Raw genomic sequence first — 18,854 nt, forward strand, 5'->3', positions numbered from 1 at the left:
ATGTGGTTTTTTTTTTTATTAATTTTTAACGATGTTAGCTGTTCATCTATCCAAAAAGGTGATTATTCTTATTACAAAAATTCGCAATTATCTTTTAGCAAATACGAAAAAAATTAATCAAATCTATATCTTCAAATCTTTAAATAAGATTAATACTGCTTCATATGTAGATTTTCTGAAGCGTAACTCAGAATTGTTTTAATGGTAATTAAAATAATGTAAAATTGGACTCCAAAGCATTAAAATCTTAAACATTTTCTTCTGTTTCTTTTCATAATAAGTGCGTCATAATGATGCTATGTATTTTACTGGAAATGCATTCGGGAACCGTATAAAATTGCTTCAGAGACCGCATGCGGCCTTCGGGTCGCCAATTTGAGACCACTGGTTTACGCAATTCATAACACTGCATACTGCTTAAGCAATGATTATTAGGAATTTGTTTCAATATTTGATAGGTTTACGTACATTTGTTTCGAAGTTTAATGCAGAATTTTAGTTTAATATGCTTTCATGAAATAGATCAATTTTGAAAACAGAATAGATGGAATGAGTATTAACAAAGCAATGTAATACAATGATTCGTCAAATTTAAATACTCGATAAACAAGGAGAATCTTGCCAACGTCTCTAACATACAACATAACCAACCAGACATCGCAGTGAACACGCACTAGAGCATTATGAAAAAGTTCAGGAAATTGAACAAAGCTCTTAGGTAATTACTTTTCCTGAGGAAATATTGCTCTAATCACTTTCATAAAGATCTTTATCTACAGCATTAATTTTTTTAGGAGTTATCTGTACAAAATCTAAACTACTTCACATTTTGTACTTATATTCAGTCTTCAACTGAATACATATTTTCAGGAGTTTGACTGCTTTTGTTGTTTGTTCTTACTTGATTAATCATAAACTCGTTCTTTGTTATAAAATGTTTAATTAGAACGAAATTTACTTCTAACGTGAGCGTTTTCATTCTAACGGTCCGCTAAACTAACAATAAAATCCAACGTAACCAAGAAAGTGAGGTTCTCTTTATGATTAAACTAAATTAATCTGACCTATTAAGGAGACATCGCAAATTAAGCATTAAAAAAGTTAACTAGAAAATTATATTTTTTTAATACAAACAGTTTTCAATAATACAGGCATAATGCATGCTATGCGAAAAGACGTAAAACTAAAAATAATGTTTCAAGTTGTTAACACTTGTCCCGCTGTTAAACTGAAACACTTATGGAACTTACGAAGGGCAAATTTTTATGTAAACCAGTTTCCTGATACTTCTATAAGACTGAAATTTTTTAATTAACATATTTATACAATTAACTCTTGAAATGACAACAATGAAAAAAATGTCATTTCCGTTTAATTACAATCAATCATGTCAATCATCAAGTAAAAGACAAATGTAATTAAAAATAAAAATTTATTAAAGATAGTTACAGAAATAACTTGGATGAAGCAAAGAATAATTTAAATGCATACTTCAATTATTAAATTCTTCAAAGTTTTATAAAACTTTTAAACATTTTAAGGACGACAAAAGCTAAATAAATAAAAGAAAGCTAAGCTAAATTCGTTCAGTAGCACGTTGTAAAGTTGCATTGTACTGGTAAAGCTATTTATATAAAGCCGGTATAAATAGCTTTAAAAGAAATTCAGATGAATATTTACTTTAGGCCAAAACTTTATTGAATTTTTATTGAAATTTCTGAAAACTAAGCTACAGCCAAAAAATAAAACAATTTCTTGAATTAATAAATTAATATATATCTCTTGTTTATTTTCTTAATCCAGGATTCCCGCGGTTTACAGCTAAGGCTTCAAAACGAAACTATAATTAGAAAATAATTTATCAGTCCATTATTTTTTTAACATAAGTTCCGTATCACAAGAAGTTTGATTCCAAATCAAAACTTTCTAGTATACGCCAGAAAAATACTTTGTTTATCAAAGAATAAAGGACCGTAGAAGAGTTTGTCATCCAAGACTTGCAAAAAGAAATGCTCGGTGCAGGTATTCTAAATAACTTTGTGTCTGTCTCCATTTACATAAGACGCTTTTCACAAATTGAGAGCAAAAATGGTTGTACCACAATTTTGTGAAACTTTGAGCAAGTAATAAAGGCACATTTTAAGCTCCATGTTATTAACCAAATACAGAAAAACCTCGGATCACGAATGCTTCAAATCACAAACAGATCGATTCACCAATCTGGAAAAAAAAAAAAAAAAAAAAAAAAAAAAAAAAAAAAAAACTGTCTCGGATAACGAATATTGGTCTCAAGTTACAAAAGCTCGAGTCAGCAACAAATAATTTTCAATAGTGTTTTGAAGTAATCCTCTGACAAAGAATGGACACTTAGGAATTTCTAGAAACACTATTTTAATATCTTACGTTGCTTAGCTCTCAGCAACAAAGCCTGGCAGTAAATGATTTGCAGGACTATCTATGACTATGGCCTGAAGGAAATTATGGACAGATTTTGAGGCAGAAATTTTGAGGGCTTTAACACTAAGGGGTTTTTGTTCCTAGGATACAAGTCTCTAGCAAAAATCAAAAATATGGAAGTTAAAAAATGAAGATGTGGATCACAAAATTGGGGTTCTAAAAGCAAATTGTGGAGGAAGTGTCTCTAAAGAAAGAGGAATCAAAGTAAAATAAACCTAGCTTTTGGGTCTGCGAAATTTGTGCAAAATTGAGATCACATCACCCTAATATACCAATTACAAGCTACAGCAAAGCACTTTAGTGACAATGCCGTCTCAATTTACGACCCTTTTAAAATACCTACAACAAATTATATTGAAAATATTTTGAGTGAGACGGAGGCTTAGTTAATCTCAAGCCTCCGTCAAATGGCGCTCAGAGCCAAAAAAAAGACAGAAAGATAAAAGACTATATCTCAGAAAGACTTTTAGTTACATGATGATTTTATGGAACAAGAGTTTTCATCCACAAAAAGAAATCTGTCTTCTTTATCGCTTTCCATTTATGCTATCCACTCTCCTTCTTATGAACGTAGTAAAATTAAATTTTTACTTAGTTTACCTATTTTCTTCTGTGTTTACTTTTCTGGGCCTTAGATTTAATGACTTCAATTTTTTTTGTGCTATAAATTTGCACGCAAAATACTAGTGCAAATTTTAAATAAGCGATTATTTGTGGTTCAGGAATGCATTAATCTGTCTTACACGAATTCCTTTGACGAAAAATGACTTGTGAACATTTTGTATGATGAACGGTCCTTAAGAACGAATTAAATTCTAGAACTGAAGCTTCACTTCACTTGAAAATACTTTTTTTTTTTCCATTCACTTATTATATCTTCTGATAAAATCATGTTTACTTCCCTTCTAAATATTTTTTCTCAGTGTATACTTACTCATACGATCGTCGTGTATAGCACATTTTAAAAGCATTGCTACAGGCCTTATTTCCTTAAATACTGGTCTTAGACGTATAGAATAAAAATTCTAAAACTTCGATAGCGAATTTTATATAAAAAAAAGTATTTCAACGCTGTCGAGGGGCATTCTGTGAAGCCTAACATTTTATACTGCTCCCATAGAGCAAAATTTCATTACTAGTTACATATCTCATTAGGTAAGGTGCAGGATGTTATAATGACTTTCTAATAGTATTGAAAATATTATTCACTATTTAGTGCAAGATTTCTTGAATATACTTAAAACATCAAAGCATACAATGACGTTTTCTAATGAATCATAGCCACCAAACTATTTCTCAAATAATTCAAGTTAAATCGCCTCATGTATATTTAAGCTCATGATCACTGTACCTGTAATCACTCACTGCTAAGTTTGTCGAATGTATATTGCATTGGGATTTTTTTCGGCCTGCTATACAGCTAACATGCACTCTAAAAGAAGATTTTTGAATAATATCGGAAAATTCTAATTGGCTAAAATCCGATAATTGTAATGATTTGATATCATGTTTGGCAATATTTAAAACATTTTAGGTTCAGAATGTTGTCAAATTCAAAACGATGTCTTTTTCTAGCAATGGGTATAAAATTTAAATAGAAAAATGCAACAAAAAGGAATTTAAAAAGTCTTGTTAAAATTCTTTTGCGTAAAAATTACTTAGTAATTTGACTGGATTCGAATCTGGGTGGAAAGGGTGGATGAATAGATGTTTACGTTGATTTTCTCATATATAACACGAATACGAGACAGTTTCCTTTAGTGTCTGTCCTCCGAAGGAATCTCTCCTGCTAATAAGATAGTCTATACGTACTTTGACATAAACAAGCAACAAATTAATTTGGCTTTCACTTAGTCTTTAAAGTAATTTTTTAACATAAAAGGATAATTTTGGTAACTAGCAAAAATTCAACTTTAAAAAATACAAAGTTACGGTTTTTAAAAATTTTTAATTTTAAAATAAATGTTTTAAAATTTATTAATAAAAAATTGAATCCATGAGCATTAAATTATGAATGAAAATTTCATTAAGTCATTAAGAAAATCATTTCCTGAGCCAGATTCTAAATCCAAAGTGCTAAATGCAACATTTTGCATTGAATTTCAACATCGGTTTCATTAAATATTTTAATTTTAAATTTGCCTTTTCATATTAAGGATAAATATCTAATATTCCCTATAAGGGGCGATATTTCATTTGCATTATGGTGTTAACGATTTGAGGCGATATTAGAAATAGCTATAAAAGATGATGCAAAGAATCTTTTGGTATATGATCTTAAAAATGTTTTTTGAAGCTCGCTTTGATCATCAGTAATTCCTTGTAATTCAAATGCAAAATTCTTTAAGACCAAGTATTTAAAAATGCAATTTATAATATACGACATTTAAAAGGTATTGCACTTTCGGTGCTAAAAGTATATACTTCCGTCAATATTGTAAAAGTTCCATTAAAATAAAAAATGAACAGCATGTGAAATATCATATACACCATATAAAATGCAACCAAATGATTAGCATTCTATAAATATGAATTAGAAAAATTTCTTGTTTCTCACTACAATTCTTCTAATAGCTGACTATTCAATGGTCATAGATAGCCCAAAATAACAATTTAGACTGATAAGCAACTGGATAAAATAGAAGGATCTGAATGGCTATGTAATTAGATAAAACATCAGAATAGAAAATGGCCCGCGAATATCAGGAAATGCTCTAACATAAACACAGAACCATATCGCACTTTTGGAAGAGGACAATTGAAAAGGATCAATCAACATTGCACTATATTAATGGAAAAAACACTTTAGTACACGAAGTTTTAGTCATTATTTCGTCGGCCAACAGGGGCTTTATTCTCGACCGTATCAAAAGTTTTTCGTTAGGACCCAGCTTTAAGAAGTGGCTTATGACAAAAAGCTTTGAATTCTGGAACAATTAAAGTTTAAGCCAGAAGAAGCTGCGAGAAATGTTTAAGCACAAACTTCAAATAGCTAAACATATTGTGCAAAGACTGAAAGCTTGTATTGAGGAAGATGATGTCTATTTTTGCCGTTTATTGTGCCTATTTACGTATGCAATACGTTTATTCATGTATACTTTAATCTTTAAATATACGTAACTTTAAAGGATAGGCTGCGTTTTATATGGGGAAAACTTATAATTTCTATAGCTTATAATTTTTATACCTACTATTTATACAAAATGATAAAAGTTTCATTCTATCAGCCATTAAATTCGAAATATTACGCCAACCTGAAAATGTTTCTTTTGCCATAAATAAATGATGCACTATAAAATGCACTTTGGGGCTCGGATTTTCACTTTACCCTTGCCAATAGTTTAGAAGGATGTTAATTATTTTATTAGCTGCAGGCACGTCTCATTAGATGACTGCATCATTGAAATTAAATGCAGATATTCGTCAATACAGTGGAATTCAATAAAACTGTGTTTTTGATTAAGATGGTTCTTGCTCTTCAGTATTCGAATGTTTCTTGCAGGTGCGGTAGATGGGTTCTAAAAACCATAAGAGACCACACAAGACAGCTGCACTTCCCAAAAAGTGGAACAGATGATCGTAACTGCCCATGGTGTCGCGGAAATAACCTGTAAACAAAAATAACATGTACAGTAAGTTAAAGAGATGATGAATACGTCATTCAGTGTATATAATACATAGCGATATTGAAACTGGTTATTATAAGGAGCAAAAATACATGCAGTTTTATTATTTTAGGATCATATCTAACAGTCATAAAAACACAGACTGGAGCATTTTTGACTAGCCATTTTGAAAGTAATATAGTCCGCACTAGAGACATTAAAACTCTTAATATTTTGTATTACCTTTTTCGTTACACTTGCCCATTTTCATACGTGGTACGTGGACTTAAGCACTGTGCTTAATGTGCATTTGTTACAGTTATTTGTGAAATACTATGTGTATCAAATGACCACCTCGTTTAGCAATGCACTGCACAAGACAGTTGCGGACACTGCATAACACGGTTAGGTATTATTTGTGATTATGCATTCATTTACCTCCTGATTAGTTGCTTCAGTTTTTACAGGCTTTCCACTCTGGTTGCATAAATCATACCATTCAAGTGTCACCAAAGGAAAAAAACGGGGGATCTGGCAACTGAAATATCAGCAAAACGCAGAAGTCTGTTTCTAGAGAACTTCTGTCATTTTCCAGCCACGCATTGTAGCCAAATCTCAATTTGCAAAAATTATTCAATTGACAGTTTAGTGCTTCACCAATAACTGCAGCAAATGCACACAGAACGAAGTTCTAAAGCCTGCGTGGCATATACAGGGTGTTTCATAGATCATGGGACAAACTTGAAGGGGTGGTGGAGCGTAATAAAACATGCATTTTTGTATAGGAATGTAGGGTCTAAAGTGACGGGTTAAGGCAGGAACGAAAAAAAAAAAAAAAAACCACTACAGGGAAAATGTGTTTATGTACAAAATCAACGCAAAGTGATTCTTTGTAGCAATACAGTATTCACAATAAATGTTCAAAATTGCGACCACCAGCAGTAACGTCGCAGAAGGGATTGACGAACATTTTGAAAAACGACAGGCATTTCGCGCACGCTTGCAACTGCAATGGATAGTCGTGCAACGAGGTCCTCCAGTGAGTCAACGGGAGTTTCGTAAATGATGCTCTTCAGATGGCCCCATAAAAAAAATTCCAAGCTGGATAAATCTGGCGACGGGGTGGCCATCGAACGGGTCCACCATGGCCAATCCATCGGCCCAGAAATGTCCCATCCAAGTAATTGCGTACCCGCACGTGGTTATGGGCTGGTGCACCATCATGCTGGAACCACATGCAATCACGAACGACAGCCGGAACATCCTGCAGCAATCCCTGTAGCACCTCTTGCAGAAAAATATGATAACATAAGCCATTTGTAAGTATAGGTAAGAGGTATGGGCCTATGAGGTAGTCGTTAAGAATACCCGCCCTCACATTCACGGAGAACCGGATTTAGAATGCACGTGGACGTGTGCCATGTGGATTATGAAGTGTGGATTATGAGTTGCCCACACGTGCATGTTGTGGTTATTGAAGATACCGTCCTGTGAGACAGTTGCCTCGTCCGTGAATAGCACATCCGATGGGAAATCCGACTGCGCCGCACACTGCTGCAAGAACCAATGACAGAAATGAACTCGAAGAGGGTAATCTGTCTCTTGCAAGGCTTGGACTCTCTGCAAATGGTATGGGTGCAAACCATTTTCATTCAATACTCTCCAAACGGTGGAATGACTCAGCTGCAGACGGCGTGCAATAGCTCTTGTACTTGTCTGAGATGATTCATGCACAATGTTCAAGATGGATTCTTCAATGCGAGGTTAACGTGCACTTCTTCTTCCACTCCTAGTGTCAGAGGTGGCTTCAAATGACCCGTTTTCACACAGAAACCAATTCAACCTCTCGAACATTGTGTGCTTCGGCATACGCCTGTTCGGAAACCGTTCCTGGTACAACCGTAGCCCTGCTCTGCCGTTCTCATTAGCAGCGCCATACATGAGATACATGTCAGCTTTTTCCCTGTGCGTAAACTCACCCATCACGCTCGACATCAGAGTTGCGAGTGATCCTCTGATGCATCGGATCGTGGTTAGTCCGGCTCACTACCGCTCTCTACCGCTGCATTGCCAGCCAATCACAGCTGTAGTTCCTATAACTGTTTGTGTTCCCTTTTTTGAACATTTATTGTGAATACTGTATTGCTGCAAACCATGTGACTGTGACGCTACCTGAACTTTATAACCATCCTGCATACCCTGGTCACCTGCATAATTCCTTCGCTTAAATATGGCATACGTTTATTGTATAGCGTATATCGTAATGTATGTGTAATTCCAATGTATTTATAATGTAAGAATATTGTAATGCATGCGTATTTACAAAGTAACTGTAATGTATGTGTAATTGTAACCACGTAACATGTGATTATAACGTTACCTGTACTGTAAACTACCCTGCATACCCTGGTCATCAGCATAATCACTATGCTTAAATATGGCATACGTCTTTTATATAGCGTACATTATAATGTATGCGTATTCCTAATGTATTTATACGATAAGAGTTCAGTGTGGACTGTGCAAAACCATGTCATCAGCATATTCATAAGGCATAAATAAGCCATTTGCACATTGTAATGTGCATATATCTATCAGTGGACACCTGTGGCGCATTATGCACAACAATGTCATCTGCACTGTAAACTGGAAACGTCTAAGTCCTTTGTAACGTTACTATATTCTACACTCCTTCCTCTGGGCCGCTCCAGATAATGGTGGACGTGATGCTGTACTGATTAACCATTATGGTAAAGGGACAGTGCCGACGTCCTCCGTTGCTTGTCGCTTGTATTGCTGCAAAGAAGCACTTTGCGTTGATTTTGTACATAAACACATTTTCCTCTGTGTCGTTTTTTTTTTCGTTCCTGCCTTAATCCGTCACTTTAGACCCTACATTCTTATACAAAAAAAATGTATGTTTCAGTACGCTGTACCACCAAGTTTGTCCCATGATCTATGAAACACCCTGTATGTAAATGGGACAAAGATAGCGAAAAAGATGGTATAAAATATTTGGAGTTTCATTAGCTATGTGGCAAAATATATTATTTTCAAAATGAGTGATCTAAAATGCTCCAACCTACGTACCGGGCTAGAAATATTGTTTATTTTCAGTTTTAAGCAAAGAATGCTATTGGCTTTATTGAAGTGCCGAAGCCTGCCATTGTTTTCAAAACACAAATTCAATAAGTATCTCTCTAGAATAGTATCTCTCTTTTAGAAGAGTTTTTATTGATCAAAATGTTTTTCGACGTATATACAGCTATGCCCGTCACTTTATTCATATCAAAAACCTATTTCGAAACTGATATTTTATTTTTAGTTACGTAAAATTTAAATATTTCATTTTTCAGTTTTGCCAGGACCCCTGAATTGATTTTGAACTTATCCCCTGAATTCCAGTTTTGCCAAGGACCCCCGAATTTAAATATCTAGGTTAAACTTATAGCGTTTCATTTTTCAGAATAAATATAAACTTTTACTAATTATAACTACAGGTGAAGGGTAACTATATAAAAATTACTAGATTTTGCAATTATTGTAAAACTAATTTTTAAAATTTACATATACCACAATATGAATATTTTCCTTGTGTCTGGAAATGTAATCCACGATCAAGAGTTATTAAAAAAGAGACTGCTTAGTGACTGAACTCATATGGACACTGTATAAACACACAAATTAATTTTCAAATCTACGATTTTGTGCTATGAGATATGGCTTGGGAAGTTGTTTATTTTAGTTATCTATTATCCTGATAAATGTAATTCAAATAATATTTTCATATGCTTGTAGAGATATTAAGTTATTTTTAAGCAAGAGACGTGAAAAATAAGCAATGCCCTCGCCGGGACTCGAACTTGGACCTCTCGAATACGCGCCGAATGTGCTACCTCTACACCACGAAGGCATGCAGGAAGGAGGGGGAAAATATAGCATTATTACTTCTTTCGTTTTGGTTTCAGGCAGAATAACAATTTTTCATACTCATTTTATCAAATTCAATTACTCATCGTTATAGCCATTAGTACGGTAAAATCCTCTCGCGGCGACCATTTACACAACCACCTCTAAAAATGACTAGTATATTTAAGAACATAAACATCGGCATTAATAATTACACTACTATTCTTTCTAACCCAAAAGAGATCATGGGATACGGGTTAAGGCGATGCATTAGTTTTGCCATAAAACTGCTTTATGCATTAAAAATATCAATGAGCTACATTATCAGTTTTTACTAAAACAGATTAACTATTTTTATATAAAAAATTTCTTAATAATTTCTAAATCATTAGTTTAATCTTTTTTATTTCAGCCCGATGTATAATTTATCATATAAACTTCATTCAGCGATTGTGATCAGTATTCTTCAAAGCAGCCATCACATTTCTAATTTGTTTACACTAATTATTTCATTCTCTGTCTTTAAAGCTGCCAATAAAAAATTACTCTTTAAAGTTGGCAATAACAAATTACTGTCTGAAGTTGTGCCCAGCAGGTCCTTAATGTTACTGTAATAGGTCGCCGCCTTTCATTCGAAATTGAACATTTCGACGCATGTACGAGTTTATTTTAAATTTTGTCAATCTTAGGAGATGAATCTTGGATTAAAATCTCAGCAAAGCAGAAAAACAAATAAAAGCATAGAATTTAGACATAAGATTAAGAGTTATAGAAGATACTGCTTACGGTATGCAGAAAAAGAAGTTGGGAAGGGAATACGACTGATGGTTGATAGTATTAAGATAATTAACTCACTTTGTGAAGTTCGCTTATAAGGTATTTTCTTCCTTTTTTTTTTTTTTTTTTTTTTTTTTTTTTTTTTTTTTTTTATGTCTTCGTGGTGTAACGGTACCACAGTCGGCGCGTATTCGAGAGGTCCAGGTTCGAGTCCCAGCAAGGGCATTGCACATTTTTCATGTCTTCTGCTTCAAAATAACCTAATGACGCTACACGTTTACAAAAGGAAGCGATTAATGAAGAAAAAAAATAAAATAAGCAGACCTCATTGGATGAATATTTTTATAATCAGTGACTATGTTAATAATTAACTCACTTTGTGAAGTTCGCTTATAAGGTATTTTCTTCCCTTTTTTTTTTTTTTTTTTTTTTTTTTTTTTTTTTTTTTTTATGTCTTCGTGGTGTAACGGTACCACAGTCGGCGCGTATTCGAGAGGTCCAGGTTCGAGTCCCGGCAAAGGCATTGCACATTTTTCATGTCTTCTGCTTCAAAATAACCTAATGACGCTACACGTTTACAAAAGGAAGCGATTAATGAAGAAAAAAAATAAAATAAGCAGACCTCATTGGATGAATATTTTTATAATCAGTGACTATGTTTCAAATACTTAGCAAATTTATATTGTAAGTTCCTTGATTTTTTTTTAACACATGTAAGATCTGTTTCTTGTGGAAAAATAAGCGCTGGGAGAAAGCTTAGATTCGTGCAGCCATTATACAAAACTCAAGTGAATTTTACGTAAAATTTACTCCAAAGAGAAATGCTTTGCCAAGGGGAGGAGTAGCCTAATTTTATACTTAGCTTGCCGTATAGCTTTTACATTTGTCTACGTCATTTAAACTTTTATTCACTTAAAATATTTCATAGTTTTATATAATTAATGTAATGGTATTAATAAAATGATATATTAACATACTTTAGAATTCGTTTTAAAGAACTCTCAAATTCTCGACTAGGGTAAATTAATGCAAATTCATAAATATCATTACCGACAATCTCTTCTCACAAAAGTCTAAAATCACCTGGACATTTAATGGATCATAATAGAGAGGTTTTCAGTTGTTCATTTGCATATTCGTTTTTCAAATGACTGTCACTGTACACTAAAGGATAAGTACATATATTACATATTTTCTGATTTAGAACTCGTCTTCAAAAACTTTAAAACATCAATCCGTTCAAGAAACACAGCATAGCCAACAACTCTAGCTACAATTTTGTAAGAGGTCCTTATGAAAGAAACTATAGTTTAATGTCTGAATAACATATTTTATTTCATGGGAAAATGCGTTTTTTGTTACATCAATCACAGTTCAGCTTTATTATAAGAATTAAAATTTCTGTTTTTAATTCTATTCTGTAATCGTGAAATGAGCATTTCTTAGTGTTAAAATATATACTTATGGTAAAATTGTATAAGCCAACTTGTATACGGTCACTGAACCTAAAAGAGAAACAGTCAAAATTTCACCTAGCATTGAAACCGGTTTTAACATTAATCGAAGGATTCAAACTTCACTAAAATTTATTCATTTGTATCTATATATACATAGAAATAGAATACGTATTACCATACATTTTTAACATTACACACTGCAAAGCTAGGCTATTTATTTTGAACTATATAATTTTAGTACCCAAAACTTTTAACACTAGACTGAAATATTTTATTGCCACTGATGGGCTTTTACGTCGATGTCTAAGAGTATTAATTGTAAAAGAAAAAAAAAATGTTCTTTTTCAAATTTTTCACAGTGATTATCATGATAGTATAGTCTCCTTCAGCCGCATTTTGTGCTTAAGACACCTAAGCTCTTAAAATATTGTGATATGTTGCAGAAAAAAGAAGATAGAAGTACGTTACGTATTTTATAGAATCATAAATTTTTATTTAACCTTGTAATTTTTGTACGTACGAGTTTATTTGTGACAGAAGTAAAAACAGCATCAATCGACGTTCGTATCTAGCAGGCCTTCTGCATTATTTTAAAAGCAATTTATATCAATATGTTTCTTGAACAGAAATTATATATTTATATTTTTTTTTACCTTAAAGAAAACAGTATATCTGTCATAAGGTTTGATCGATATATTGCGAGGAATACCCCGGAAGGTAGGAATCCGCTATATCTCAGCCGAGATCTATTGGAAAAGCCAAACTTCAGCAATTATAAAACAAAAAGGTTATCAGATAAACAGTTCTAGAATGCCGAAGAAAGCGAGACAATTTCTGAAGTGGCCAGAAGGTATAAGCTGGGTAGAAGATTTTTCTGCCGAAAGAAAGTGAAGTAAACTATGAAATTCAAGACCGTAAAATGGGTTTTATTCAGCTCAAGAGATTAAATTAGCTTCACATCACATTTGAAAATTATGGTTAAATGCAGATTGCCATTAAGCAAAAGGAAAGTAACAGAAGTAATTCCTGAGTTTATTGAGACTAATGGAACTGTAGTACGATCAAGGAATAATGTGCTTGATCATCAATGGTTCAAGAGCTTTTATATGCGTAATCGAATTAAGCTTGAATATGCTTGATCTTTGGAGCAAGGAAGAGGAACGAATCTAGAGACTGGTTGTTAGAATACGGATTTCAAGACATGTACCAACACGGCTTGGTTAAATGTTAAAACTATTCAAAGACAAGTGGAAATGAAAGTTGTAGAATGGCAGTGTCTCAGTCGGAGTTAAAATTCGTTGAAGATTTTGTCAAAATACGAATTCATTGCTTTGTTCGTAACATTATTGACTAAGCCTGCAAAATTTAGCACCCTGCCTTGAAATGAATACAGTTTCAAATTTTCGTGTCATTGGAATTTTTCCATTTGCCAGAAGTCGATATTAAAAAACAGATTAGATCCAGTTAAATTAAAGAAATAGAACTTAGACAGAGAACTATAAAAGACTGGATGCATCATTCCCTTGAGATTTCTTCTGAAGAAAATGATACTGCTGCTGACATGACTGTCGAATCCTCAAACGCTATTCTTGGTCCATGATATGGAAATGCAAGAGCATCCAGCAGTAACACTTTATTTGAATGAATCTTGTAAATAAAATTAAAAGGCCTCCTTTGAAATGGAGAAATATACACCCAACCAGTAAAGTAACTATACCAGAAGATCATATTAATATGATCGCATAGGAGGAAGAAGCAAATTAGGGAAGAAACAACAAAGTTGAGTCAGGAAATGAAGAAAAGAAAGATGTTAGTGGCAGAGATTATACAACTGGATAGTGTGTCAGTGATTCACAAGTACAGAAACGGGTATCGAAGTCTTTTAAGAACTGTTATTTTTCCCAGTTTATTTTGCTGTTGAATGTTGTTTTCAAATCGTAGAAATTAAGTCAATAAAATTTAGCAAAAGTTAATACTGAATCATACTGTCTCACGTATATTTTCTAATGCCTTAAATGCTACTCACTTTGTTTATACAGTTTTTCTACCATTTAAAAACATATAACCATAATTCCTCAGTTTTACGGGTAGTGTGCCTCATACTCGTATATTGAAGAATTTATCTTTAAGCATGAGACACGGTCTTTATCCCTTATCACATTTAAAGATTATATCATTATGTCACTGTTTATCTTCATTGTACTGACAGATAAATATTTTCATTTGTTATCATATAACACCTAAAACACAGAAATAGTCTTAATTGCACTTGAAATGTTACACAATTTTTAAAATGCGTCATTTTTAGGTTGAATGACTATACACATTTTGTCAATAAATTAGCCCTGATTCTGAAAACAGCTTGTAAATTTTTATATTCATTTTCCAGAAATGAATATTTAAAATTCTTCAACTAGCTTTTTTGTTGATCTATCAATATTGTAGTAGAACTAAGGAAAAAATTGTAAAAAATGCTTTTTGTAAAAGCAAAAGATTGTGATAATACTTTACCTGTTAGGACAGGTGTGATCAAGGACACAACACCAATGGAGAAATTCATGAGTCCAATGGCCATTGGTAGTTGCTTCAGCCCCAAATACTCTTCCAGAATAGCGTAGAAGATAATTAAGTTTATGCCTACTAGTAAGCCAGTGACTGCAGATACTGCCGTCACTGCTGCATAGGAGGTTGTGAACGAAGTTGTTATCAGAAGACCACCTACGGCTAACATGTTTCCCATCATGAGATGCTTCCTTTTCAGAATACCGCTATCTGTGATCCACCCAGATCCTAAACGTCCACAGAGATCTGCTATTGAGAAAGTGGACACTAGGAAAACTGAATCTGTCCTGTCTACGCCCAAATCCAGCGAATAGTCCACTATCACAATTAAGTAAGTCATATAAGATAAAAAGAAAATGCAGTAGTTGGTTGCGATGATTAGGAACATCGGATTCTTCAAGATTTCACCAGCAGCTCTAAGCGGTTCGGTCAAGCTACGAAATTTCCTCTTAAGTTTTTGCTTTTTTTCAGATTCACTGGCTGTCAAATGAAGATCCGGATGTCGCTCCGATGCAATATTCTTTTTTGAAGGTCCATGAACTTGCTGAATGTTAATGTGAGGGTCATACTCTGATTCAAGGAATTGGAGTTTACCATACTTTTGGGCATTAGATGATGATGATGATGACTGCAATACCACAGCATGCTTATTGCTCGAAATAAAAGCCACCGCTTCATCATCCGTGTCCAGGTCTCCATTAGGTGAAATTAAATGTTCATCCGGTACGCACACAGAAATAAGTTCATCTCTCTGACTGGAATGTGCTGCGACAAGAAGACCGTGCGTTACAGTTCCGTTTTCTATACTTTTATTACTTTCTTCTGAGACATGGATTCCATTAACAGAGGCTTTACCATCTTTAGCACCACCAAGAAGACTTTTGACTTCTTCCATTCCCAAGATATTCGTATTTTTTGAAGTCAAGAAGTTTAAATTTTGATCTCCTGAAAAAATAAAAACAAAATATTATCATTCGTATCATTATACGAAAACAGAAAGAATGAAAAACCTTACAAAACAGGTGGCATTAAATTTCGGCAATAAATAATGTTTTACCGAACGTCTAGAACAGTGTTTCCAAACCTTTCTTGTGCTATGCCCCACTTAATCCTCTCTAACATTCTTATGCTGCCCCTAACACATACATAATTTTTAATATAAAAAATTGAAATTTTCACGAAAGAAGCATGAATGATGGGATTTAGGAAGAAATCACTAGGAAATTTTGTGAGCAGACCAGTAAATAAACTTTCAAAAAATATAATGGAGAACTGAAATTCAAGTACAAAAACATTTTAATGGAAGTTTTTTATGTATTATTTTTAGTAATTATTTATTATTTAAATTTAGCGAGACTTGATGCTTGCTGCAAAGAGATTTTATGTCAGGTTGCAATTTAGTTAACTTCAGCATCTTGTCTCTCCGTTTTATTTTATCCAACCGATTTTTTTAGCAGCAAATCATTTATGACACTAAATCCGCATTCAACTAAATATGAAGATAGAAATGGTAACAATAGTTCTTTTGTACATTCTGTTGCATTTGGATATTTGATTTCTGTTTCATCACAAAGCTGTGTCATCGCTCCTTTTACATTAAATAAAGTTTTAATTGACTCATCATTTTGCATTTCAGCGAGTCTTGATACTGCATATTTGAAACATCAGCCAAATCCAGTAACATTGGCTGCATCATTAAAAATGGAAAATCAATTTATTTCAAATCAGAAAATGTTTTTTTTTAAAATAAGCCGGTAAAAATTTCAAATGATCGACAATAACATGTATAGCGGCATCAGTCACTTCACATTTTTAGTGCCAATGAAATTTTTCAAAATTTTTGCTGTAAATAGTATATGCCTGACATAATTCAATAAAGGTAAAGGTAATGAAACCAAATAACTTCGCTTTTGCATCAATAAATTTTATTTGATCCTTGAAAGTTGCTTATTTAATATACTTAGTTTCTCAAAGATATCAGCTAAATAACTCATAAATGCCTTACCATCAACAGTTAACAGATTTTTCTTTTCAGGTTGGTCACTTAAAAAATAACTAAGATATCAATCAGTTCCATAAATCTTTACAAGCAGTTCCCTTTCGACAGCCATCTTACTTCAGTATGAAGTCTCATATAGTCTTCATTTTGTTCTTCACAAAATAACTTGAAGAGACGTTCACATTTGGTGCTAGCTTCAATAGCATTGATACACTTTATAACTGAATTTAGAATAGGCGAAATGTTTTTAGTTATCAGGTTTTTTTCCCCATGAATAGCCTAATGCACAAGAAGCATTTCTTCCATCTTCCATCAGTTTTAAGCAATCCTTTTTTTCCCAATATATTAGAAGCACCATCTGCAGCACAAGATGTTATATTTTCCACTATAAATATCTTTAGAGGCAGTGATACTTTCTAATGATTTACGGAACAACATTTCTTCGGCAAAATCACTTTTATCAATATATCTTACGTAAGTACGGTCTCACTATCTCTCAAAGTTGATTCATCCATTTGCACCGAAATTTTTCCTGTTTTCAGCTTTTCAACAAGTTGTATTTCAATATCCTCACTCATTTCATCTATTCTTCTGCTAACATTATTGTTGTTTAGTGGCATAGCTTTAACGTCTCTGTCATCGTTTTCTAGAGCCGTTTTAAGAAATGTTGATACTGATGGTTTGATTAAATTCTCTTCTATAGTATGACTTTTCCCAGATTTAGCAATGAGTAATGAAATTTGCTAACTAGTCTCAAGAGCACGAGTAACAGCTGATTAACGATTATGAGCAGTAAATAGAGACTTTAATGTTATTTTTCTTTAACGTTTGAAAATAATTCAAATCTGAATGAATATGAGCATTATGTTTCGTCTTCAAATGTGCCTCAAGACGACTTCGTTTCATTGATTCATTGGTCAGGCATTTTTGGCATAAAAGACAAAAAGTTGACCGTTCATCGTGTACAGCGGGTATGTGTGTGTGTGTGATTATGGCAAAGCTTCGAGGGCTATCTGCCAAAGGGGAGGGATGCCTTCGTGGAGGACTTTCTAAAGGAAACTGGCTTGTATACACGTTACACATGGGGAAAACCACGAAAACACCCATGCAGCCAACCCGTTCGCGGGATTTGAACCTCGGACCGAACTACCAGTGTTCAGCGACTTTACCGCTCGGCCGCTGGTGGGCCCCTACAGCCGGTATGAAACCAAATTTTAAGTCTTCTAAACACTGATGAACTTTTTTCTTGCTTGCACCATTTATTTGACTAAGGACTGAAATAAATAAATAAAAGATCAATTAAACTTCCTCACACAGATAAATATAAACAAAGCGGAAAGCAGCTGCTGTTGCCATTCAAGGGAAGAATATTTGTTGCAGTTTCTGCAATAAAAATAAAATGAATTCGTTCGATTTTTCTTATGATGACAGTTGCTTGTACTCAGTGTTTAAATTAAAAACTGCATAACACTTGAAAACTTATGATTACGTAAACTGGTCTGAAAAATATGTTTTCGGTATTAATATTTAAAAGAAAAATTTTAAACACTTGAAATAACGAAGTTAAAACAATCATTCTGAGATTTTCTTTTAATTCAACAGATTTTATTCAACTCTTACAGATCGTATATGTCATTTATCCAGCAAGAATTATTCATCTTACTCTGCTAATAATGAAGAAATGTTATATGCAATGATTATTTCATAACATACTTGTAATACAGAAATGTCAAGTTCAGAACAAGTCCATGATTTTTATACGTCGGACCTAAAAGCATCCAGTGATATTCCAGCACAAAAATGGCACCCAGTGACATTTACCAATAAATGAACTCATTAAAAATTTCTCAGTGACATTTACTAATTAAGAGAACTTATTGAAAAGTTTTTAAATTCCGTTATTTACTAAAAATACTTTTTTAATATTCTTACTCTGTTTAACTTAGAAGAAATGAAGGAGTTCTTTGGTACTACAGCATGTTCAAACATCTTGTGATTGCTATTCCAGGTTAAATAACATATTTTTCACTTCATCACAACTGGGAATTTCCCATCTTGATTATTACTTGATGAGACATCAGCAGTAAA

The 18,854-nt window shown here is 33.2% G+C and overlaps 1 protein-coding gene across 1 annotated transcript in view; it reads right to left on the minus strand.

Moving 5' to 3' along the window:
- Positions 1-1,415: 1,415 nt before the first annotated feature.
- LOC118197063 (uncharacterized) overlaps positions 1,416-18,854 on the minus strand; it is a 153,888-nt gene continuing 136,449 nt past the window's right edge. The window contains exons 9-10 of the mRNA XM_085817858.1: positions 14,717-15,712; positions 1,416-6,065 (exon numbers count right to left, since the gene is read on the minus strand). Coding sequence (XP_085673984.1) covers positions 5,917-6,065; positions 14,717-15,712 — 1,145 coding nt within the window. The 3' untranslated portion in view covers positions 1,416-5,916. The remainder of the gene's footprint in view (positions 6,066-14,716; positions 15,713-18,854) is intronic.

Source organism: Stegodyphus dumicola, chromosome 5 (assembly GCF_044657685.1).
Source record: "Stegodyphus dumicola isolate Sdum_Otavi_A_Nest chromosome 5, ASM4465768v1".
Taxonomy (NCBI): Eukaryota; Metazoa; Arthropoda; class Arachnida; order Araneae; family Eresidae; genus Stegodyphus; species Stegodyphus dumicola.